Raw genomic sequence first — 9,990 nt, forward strand, 5'->3', positions numbered from 1 at the left:
CAGAAGAAAAACTTCCTAAAATTATTCCGCATGCTTTTCCATGCACGTCGTTGTTTACATGCACACTGGCTATATTCCTTTGACTAGAATTAGAATATATTCTAATAATGTTGAATTTTGTAATTTTAAGAATACGATCCAGTAACATTTTATAATTATGATAAGTACAGGACAGAGGCAGTTGTGGCATTTCGCGCTCGCCTTTAGATAAAATATAATAAAATTCATCATCTTTATAAAATAAATACCGTTTCATTTTAGAAAATACACTAAATGAATCAAATCTCTTCTAAAACTATATTAATTATAAAAAGCCTAGTGCATGTAACCGTAACATTATTAAAACGCGGAGATGTAGAAATATCACAATTTGTGCGTTACCATGATATCCGCTCGACCTAAAACAGCTTAATCAAACTTTACAAAAAACTTTACAAAAAAAATGTTTCCTGGAACAAATTACGAAAACCTGTCAGAAGAAAAAAATGTCACAAAAAAAGGAAGTCAGTAAAAGCTGGGATGTGATTTAAAAATCGCCAAAATATCAGAGGGTATAGGACAGGTATAAAATGTTCATTTAACTGCGATGTAACATTCCTTGATGTAGATAGTTTATTGACAGTAGCATGTTGGGCGTTGTAAAAACAGGACATAAAAGTATCAAGGAAATATCAAATATTTGTTACAGAATTACAGCGCCAACATCCTACATTGTCATTTATTACACGTCTGACTCATCCGAATGCAGCTACAGTGGCTTATAACGCTGTATGAAATTTTATTCGCTAAAATCTTACAAGGACCTTTACAAAAATGAACATCCTGACGACAAATGGAATACTGTAAAACCCTTGAATATTTTGGTGAATAATATTTCATAAAGTGTAATACGACACCTTATATATTTGAGAGTCTTTCCTTGTAAATTCTTTTCTCTATATTTTCATTCTCAAAGTCATCATATGGTGATTTGGATGGTAACAGTTTTCTTTATATGAGCCGTGCCATGAGAAAACCAACATAGTGGCTTTACGACCATTATGGATCCAGACCAGCCTGCGCATCCGCGCAGTCTGGTCAGGATCCATACTGTTCGCTAACAGTTTCTCTAATTCCAATAGGCTTTGAAAGCGAACAGCATGGATCCTGACCAGACTGCGCGGATGCGCAGGCTGGTCTGGATCCATGCTGGTCGCAAAGCCACTATGTTGGTTTTCCCATGGCACGGCTCAATTATATACAATTCTATTTTCTGTTGCAATTTCTATTAACTTGTTTACATGTGTTTTAGAGTATTTAAACAAATTAAATGCCTGGATTCTACCTGAAGGCAAAACTCTGAAACACCAGAAGAACATTTCTCAATGTTCCTGCTATAACTTCTCCAGGACTTGCCATAATTTCTCCATGTGGTTCTGGGGCGATCTGTGTATGAAAAGAATTGGAACCACTGTCTTACCCTTGCATGGTCGTAAGAGGCGACTAATAGGGTCATAACACTTGGTTTTGCTGTAACTCTGTGATTCCAGCAGGTATGAAGGTTTTGATTCCATACCTCATGTTTTTATTTCGATGTAAATGAGATGTGGAATCAAAATTTGTAGTCCTGTTTGGCGCAATCTAACCTATACTGTGTTGGTGCGCCGTAAAACCCAAATCAAATCAAATTCTCCAGGTCGTGCTTTAATTCCCTCACGGCGTGCTATAATTCCTCCAGACTACGCTGCAATTTCTCCAAGCCATACTTACTTCGAGTTGAGGCCTTGCTAATAAAATCTCCGGGTCTTGCTATAACTAAATACGTGAGAAAATACTGCACTTTTACAAACCTTGGTAGCTTTATTGTCATTTTGATGTAATGGGCAGGTCGCATATATTCGGGAACTATTACTCAGATACTAGAACGTTTTTTGATTGACACATCTGCGCGCAGGAATATTCAAAAATGTTGAATAGTCGTCAAGTTAGAGCTTGTAAGTTAAATTCAAATGTCATGTCCTATCAAAAGCTATTATACTTTATGAGACAGGCCATGTGAAAGTACATGTAACAGTAATTATATTCATTTGCGGCATAAATTCTGTTAAAATACAGGTCAATATAACGACAACAAATTTAATGACTTTAGAGTTATTAACTGTCTGACTGTTTATAACAAATACATATTATATGCAAATATGAAACAAACAAAGTACAATTGTTACCTAACATTAGTATACCACTGTCATTTGCGTTATATTTATAAGAAACAGAAAACGAGTTAAACGCAGAATAATAGCTAGAATTTGCAAGTAAGTCCGAACAGGAATCATGCTTTCATCGAGACAGTCTAACGGGTTGGTGTATATCTCAAGACACTTGTGAACTCATCTAAGAACTTATCAGCAGTTTTTCTCTCAATATATAAGTTATATATGTGCATGTAAAACACCTGTCTAAAACACTCTTGTTTAACTTTTTGAGGAAAATATTTTTTTTTACGTTTGACACAAAGGGAAGAGTTTTGTATTCGCATGTCTGAAACGAGAAGAGATGTGTAAACTTAATGATATGCATTTTACATTTTTCTTATTTTTTTCTTATGTCTGATTATGACAGATGGAATTGTTTATGTCTTTCAAATGTGAGATTTTGTTGTACTTGAAAACTCGTTTTTCAAAAGATAAATTACGAAATTATTATAGAATAATATAAACGTACTGTTTACAAATAATACATTGGGTGGACATATTCTGTTAGTGTTTTTGCATGTTAACGATGATTCATTCAGCTTTTACCGGCTTCTAAAAATAAACTTATTAAAACGCCTATATTTACTGTTGCGGCATATATACTGAGAAATCCTTTAATATTGACGCTACCATAAAACCGACAAACAATTGTCTGCTACGTATTATTATGTTTTCACTGTATATATGTGAAGCGGCACGTATAAACAAACAACGTATTTTTGTTAATCAACTTTATAAAAGTAACCTTTTTACCACTTTTTAAAGACACAGAAAATAACCTATTAGAGAACATATTATACTTTTGGTAGCATAGAGCCTTCCCTACCTCTACCCCCACCCCGCCCCACCTTCCTCATATTTATCTACGATATATGATAATAAAGCAAACGGTATAAGTTACACTTTAGATGCTAATGCTATGCTCATTTCTGGTTTGACAGCAGCTCTGGTGTACTTTCTATATGACATGGCTGCGGTATTGCCACTTTTATTAATAGGACAAAACTTTTGAATCTGTATATTTCCTTCCAGCAATGCTGCGAGCAAACGTTCGTTTCACTATAGCCAACAGGAACTTCACAGACGATATGAAAAACAGCTCAAGCTTGGACTTTCATGACATCGCTAGACCATTATGTCAAGAGGTAAAGTATCCAATTATGTCAAGACGTAGATTATGTCATTATGTCAAGAGGTAAATTATATTATTATGTTAAGAGATAAATTATGTCGTTATGTCAAGAGGCAAATTATGTCACTATGACATTGCTAGACCATTATGTCAAGAGGTAAGGTATGCAATTATGTCAAGACGTAGATTATGTCATTATGTCAAGAGGTAAATTATATCATTATGTTAAGAGATAAATTATGTCACTATGTAAAGAGGTAAAATAGACGATTATACAAAGAGATAAGTTATGTCATTATGTCATTATGTCACCAGGTAACGTTTACAGTAATGGTTGTTTTATACAATCGGGGGAATTATCAGTTCGCCCACATAGCTCAATAAGGAGAGGGCACATGTACGGATTGCAGGGTCGTGAGTTCGAACCCCGGCCGTGGCGTATGTTCTCCGCAATGATTTGATAAAGGCCATTGTGTATGAAATCATTCGTCCTCCACTTCTGATTCATGCTGGGAAGTTAACAGTTACTTGCGGAGAATAGGTTTGAACTGGTACAGTTTCCGGGAACACTGGTCAGGTGAAGTCCCCGCCGTTACCTAACTGAAATACTGTTGAAACCCTAAACAAATGAAGAAGCAAACAAACGTATTTACCATTAGCAGAAAGAAGGAATTTGTACATTATAAAGTTTGAAGATGAAAAGATAATTATTGCGACGGTGTTGTTATATGGGTCGTTTCTACTTTCTTGTATTACAGATGGATGTATATTTCTTGACAAGCGAATTGGCAGATTTCTATCTGGGTTGTAATGTCCAGTCCATGAGGTGCGTGATTTTTATCAGAAAAGTTGTATTTTACTTTAATGAGTTCATAGAAAAAATATATGCTATACCATGTTATTTGCTTTGGAGTGCAAGTCAAGCTGGCATATGAAAGTTACATTTACTTAATATAACATAACATATAAGAAGATGAATGTAACTTCAGTGACTTGCACTAAATGTTACTTTTCTCTTTAGATGAATGTTACATCAGTGGCTTGTACTGAATGTAACATTTCTGTCTGAAGTCGAAGGTAACATTAATCGATGACTTGTAGTAAATGTAACATTTCTGTCTGGAAGGAGATGCATGTTCCACAAGTGACTTGTAGTGAATGTAACAGTTATGTCTGGAAGGAGATGCATGTTCCACAAGTGACTTGTAGTGAATGTAACAGTTCTGTCTGGAAGGAGATGCATGTTCCACAAGTGACTTGTAGTGAATGTAACAGTTCTGTCTGGAAGGAGATGCATGTTCCACAAGTGACTTGTAGTGAATGTAACAGTTCTGTCTGGAAGGAGATGCATGTTCCACAAGTGACTTGTAGTGAATGTAACAGTTTGTCTTGAGAGAAGATGATGAATGTGAATGTTACACATGTGATTTATTCGAAACGAAAAACATCATGATTGCAAAATTCAGTTCAACTTGAATACCATCTCAGTCCGACGTATAAAACTTGTGGAATTCCTGTAAAACAATACGTATACTGTGTACTGTTCCAAATTGGCGGAGTTTGCATGATATGTCTTTCAGAGAATTTTTATTTTAACCCTAAGGAGTCAGAAACCTGTAACATTGTATACCATTTTTGCTTACAGAAAAGAAAATTCTAAAACTAAAAACGGCACAAATGTGCATTACACGTTAGACTTCATAGAAAACAAAGTAACCAACGACGGGGAAAGAATAAAGAAAATAATCATGCGGAAATCAGGACGACAAAAGACAGAGGATACGCTGTATCTAGCAATCAGGGACTTCCTCATACACCTTAGGAGTCTTAAGGTTGGTGTGGAAGTACTTCCGTTACCAGACGACCACCCAGGCAGAAAGCATCGTCCTAGAATACCATGGGGTAAGTAGCTACATATAAATATTACAGTGTGAAATTTAGAATGATATGCATACCATCATTTTCTAAATAAAAAATTCGTTTTTTACCTCCACTCAAAGATATTTCATCTCCTGCTTAAGTCAAAACACTTGCCGTTTTACCACATAATGCCTTGCAAGCATATCATTTGTATCGCGGACTCTATGAAACAGTCTAAATGACATAGAGGATATGTGTTTGTTTCAGTGTAAGATTGAAATATTTTATTTTATAAATCTTGCAGGAAACACAACTCCAAAAAACTACTCTGGTCTATTTGGTAAACATTTTATACAATGGTAGAGGACATTGAGAGAAAATGTATTTTTCGGGAATCCATACTCTTTCATCTGTCATTCAGAATTATTCCTCAATTTCCTGTTTAACACACCATGTAATGACACATTTACATATGTGTTCATGTCCACCATGTCTCTTGTTTGTATTCAAATGCTTTTGCTTTTCTGGTCACCTTTCAAATAACATTAATAATGATCTGTCATGTTATACATGTTAATGATGCATTTTTTAAAATTTTGATTTCAGATGATGACATAGACTTCATAGCTCGTAAGTCAAGCGAAGTTAACGCTAGCGGCGCTAATGAGACTGTATTAATTGACCTTAAGCAACTAACACAAAATGTAACAGATAACCTTGAGCGTAAATTTGTCAACATGTCAATTGATATACCGAAGATGGTGTTACCTGGAGGTGAAATTCATGATCTGCCAATTCTTACACCTTCACCGTTTCACCACAGCGCGACTCCACACCAGCACACTCATGCTTTGCATTTATCAAGTGTTGCTATACAAATGCCTGTTTTGTCTTATGTGTTTCAAAATGTGTCTGTGTCACAGTTGGTTAATGCTTATAAAACGGGAACTATTTTACATGGTGATGGAGCTTTAATTAACCCGTCAAGAGCTTCAGTGTATTCGTCTGTCCTCAAATCAAATGCTGTCCATTTTGTTGAACATTTTCCTGCTATGCAAGAAGTAAATGTAAAGAATGGAATCATTGCACAAAAGATCAGACCCACTGATACTATTAGCGATGAGCAGCGCATTCATATACATGACGATATAGTTCATCAAATAGAAACATCATTTCATGATATAAGTGATAATTTTAATAATTATATTAAACAAACAGAAGTGTTGCGAGGTGAGAATACTTACAAACAAACAGAACACGCGGCAAGTCCTGATCTAAATCAAAAGGTATTTACAATATTTACTGATGTTTTTCTTATCATGGGAAGTAACAGCGACATCACAGACAAATTCATATTAGAAAGCACATCATCAATACCGAGTCCAACAAGTATTAAGATGCCAACTCTGTTAAATGAATTTATTGAAAATGAAGTTCAAGTAGAGAAAAAAACACTTTTATACCCTTCATCTAAGCTTGCCCCTCTTCATTCTGAAAGTATTTTCTTTAACATTCCACCTCGCTTAATGATGACAGCAATTCCAGTGGACTTGCATTTGACAGAGGCTCCGGAACGCAGTTTAAAATCAGTTAAACATAACGAGATCAATAAAGGTCAAGGAGGAGGAGCTGTGACCCAACAAAAGCCTACCTCAGTAGTTGATAATATGCAAATGAACGAAGTTGTTGTAGATTTACCAGTGCAAGAAGTAGCCATGCCTATAACTGATGATGTTGAATGGATAAATCTATTTAATACACCACAAAGAACTGTAAAAGTTCACGTTGGTAATTTAATTGACAACAGTGGGACAGTTCCAATTAATAATAAGCATTTTCAAGGGCCTGTACAAAACAGTAACAACATTGGCATGAGCAAAGGCACAGACGCAAATATGTCTAATAAAGCTGAAGGCATTCGAACTCAAGATGCTTCTGTACTTGACAATATAACAAGAAACATAGCTCAGGGCCGTCCACATCAACATGATTTTCAGAATTTTGTTAACAGTTATTTCCAGTTACAGCCTAATACTAACAGTACATCAATTAATAAACACGCAAAGCAAATGGATTTGAATACAAAAGTTGCCATGAATAATAATCAAGACACACCTATGCCAAATGTAATAACTCGTCATTCAAGCACCATTCAAACGAATAGAGATGGGTATTATCCAGCATTTGTAAATAAGTTAGATACAAAAAACAATTTTGAAAATACTGATTTTTCTTGGAACAATTTAAGAAAATTTGCTAGAAATATTAACAAAGACGGTCTTTTGACAAATAAAGAAATACCCGACTTCACATATCCACAGAATCGTGTCAATGGCCGAAAAAGCTCTGGCACAGCTTTTAGTAGAAAGGCGTCTTCAACAAACAGACAAAGTATAAACAGTAATCTTCCAGCAATTTCAAATACTCAAACTACACAAGGTATAGATACGTCTATTGGTATTCCACCCCTCCGATTTAATGTCCGCAATGGGATGTTTAATGGAAGAAATGCATTCATTTTGACACAAACAAATAAAATGGTTCGCGAAAAGTTTGTCCACATTCAAAGAAACAGGCAACAAAATGTTAGGAAACAGCCTTGGACATTTCTTAATAGAATTGGAGTAAATGAAGCATTCTTTGATACGGGCAGTACAGATGTACACGCATTCGTTAAATCGCACCAGAGTATGAAGCAGAGCCTAAAAAGACAACAAATACCAAAGTTTATTAACAACGGATTTAGAAATTTCGCAAGACCGGGTGTCAGAGGCCCAATACCAAGTGGATGGAGTAAAACAAATATTATTGGAGGCGGCTTTCAGCAGAGTGTATCAACGAACATAAACAGGAACCGATTTTATCCAGGTCTACAAATGAGTTTGAACTGGGGTATGTCTTAAATATGTTGCTACATACAATGTTTGAGAAAAAAACAGCTGCAGTTTGCTGTGTAAACTCTTTAAAATAATTATATATATTATGCTCCTAGGTTGAATTGTTCATGTGGCATGATGGGCCATGCGCCAGACCCTTAGCACAAAGGTCAAGGTCACACTCAGAGGTCAAAGGTCAATATGTTTTTTTTTTCCTGTCTGGCCTATTACTTTGTCAACCATCAAGGGATTGGATATTACTTGACACAAATGTTTCCCATAGTGAGATGATGTGTCATGCTTAACTATCAGATCCCTAACTCAAAGGTCAAGGTCACACTCAGAGGTCAAATGTGAAAGTTTCTTTTTTCCTGTCCGGCCCACAATTCTGTCATCCATCAAGAAAATTTTATTACTTTTTGACACACATGTACCCCATAATAAGAAGGTGTGTCAGGCACAATACCCAGATCACTAACTCATAGGTAAAGATAACACTTGGAGGTCAAAGTTCAATATTTATTTTTTCTGTGCGGTCCATAGCATATAGATTATAAAAAAAGAACTTGACAAAACATTTATCCACATATCAGTTACCACTTCCATTCAAATAAAGCAGTAGTGTGTGTGTGTTGGGGGGGGGGGGGGGGGTAGTGCGTGAGGAGGAGTCATGCACATTTTACAAAAGTAATATCTTGATATCTTATTCTTGTTACTTTTTTATTCGAATTTAATATGTAAACGTCCGAATTGCAGGATTCTGCATATTTTTCTTGATTTGATGCAAGTAAACTTACAAGTCTGCACAGTTTTAAGTGAGGCCAATAGTTGAGTTTATAACTGTCATTTTTAAAATTAATCGTTGAACTAGCATAACTGAAATGAATTTACTAAATTCATTTCTTAATAGACAACACACCCACTAATTCAAAATGTATTGTCAAATATAGCATGGAATAAGACTGTATTTTACCAGTTCTTGTATTTTTATTAAAGTTCATGACTAACACCTAGACAGTAAAATTTATTGAGAGAGTTTTTTCTTATTTTTTCAATTTTTGATATTGATTCAACTTATATGCGCCCAAACTAAAGAAATGTTTCTGTCATTTCAACAATTGTCTGAAGAAAATAAACACATTAATCTGAATATATCAATAATCGCAAATTTGAGCAAATATTTGTGTTATATAAAACACAGTGTAACAGAAAATTCGACATATGGTCAAGGAAAAGGACTGAAATAAGAATGAAGATGGTGGATAAAGTCATCTCATGAGTCTATACCACTGTTGTAAAGTCTGGCGTTTATGTGCTTTTGTTTACTTTGTGCTTGAAGTCAATCTTCTGATACGTACATAGTATAAATGTGTACACAATGCAGAAGTGTTGCTTAAATATTTATCAAACAGACATTTAGCTTAATGTTGCCACTAACTCTATGACATGTGTATGTTGTTGCCATTTCAGCAGGACTTAATACCCTGAGAACGTCACCCGCTGCTGCTCGCAGAAACAAGTTCAGGTCCTATAAATGACTGTTCAGCTTTTTGTGTATATACATATGGTGAGGTATTTATATGTAATAGAAAACCCTCGAGGTTTTTATGCAACTAAATATATTAATATGTCTTTGAAATTATGATACATTTGTACAGTGCTTCAGTTTCTTTTAAATTGGTGCTTATGGATATACGAAATGTATTCAAATACTAGTAACAATCTCTCATCACTTTGAAGCTTAATCTTTTGAGATGATACATTTTGTACAACCTTTTTAATCACTGGTGTCATGGTGTTACTACATGTAAGTAACAACATTGCTCTGTAATATACGGCGAGCGATATATTTGGACGAGTATCCATTCTAAAAACAATGCTATTAGAAGAG

The 9,990-nt window shown here is 35.1% G+C and overlaps 1 protein-coding gene across 1 annotated transcript in view; it reads left to right on the forward strand.

Moving 5' to 3' along the window:
* LOC123554041 (extracellular matrix-binding protein ebh-like) overlaps positions 1 to 9,990 on the forward strand; it is a 50,914-nt gene that overhangs the window by 16,754 nt on the left and 24,170 nt on the right. The window contains exons 3-6 of the mRNA XM_053548553.1: positions 3,264 to 3,376; positions 4,122 to 4,189; positions 5,009 to 5,265; positions 5,830 to 5,853. Of these exons, the coding sequence (XP_053404528.1) occupies positions 3,264 to 3,376; positions 4,122 to 4,189; positions 5,009 to 5,265; positions 5,830 to 5,853 (462 nt within the window). The remainder of the gene's footprint in view (positions 1 to 3,263; positions 3,377 to 4,121; positions 4,190 to 5,008; positions 5,266 to 5,829; positions 5,854 to 9,990) is intronic.

This window comes from Mercenaria mercenaria, chromosome 7 (genome assembly GCF_021730395.1).
Source record: "Mercenaria mercenaria strain notata chromosome 7, MADL_Memer_1, whole genome shotgun sequence".
Classification (NCBI taxonomy): Eukaryota; Metazoa; Mollusca; class Bivalvia; order Venerida; family Veneridae; genus Mercenaria; species Mercenaria mercenaria.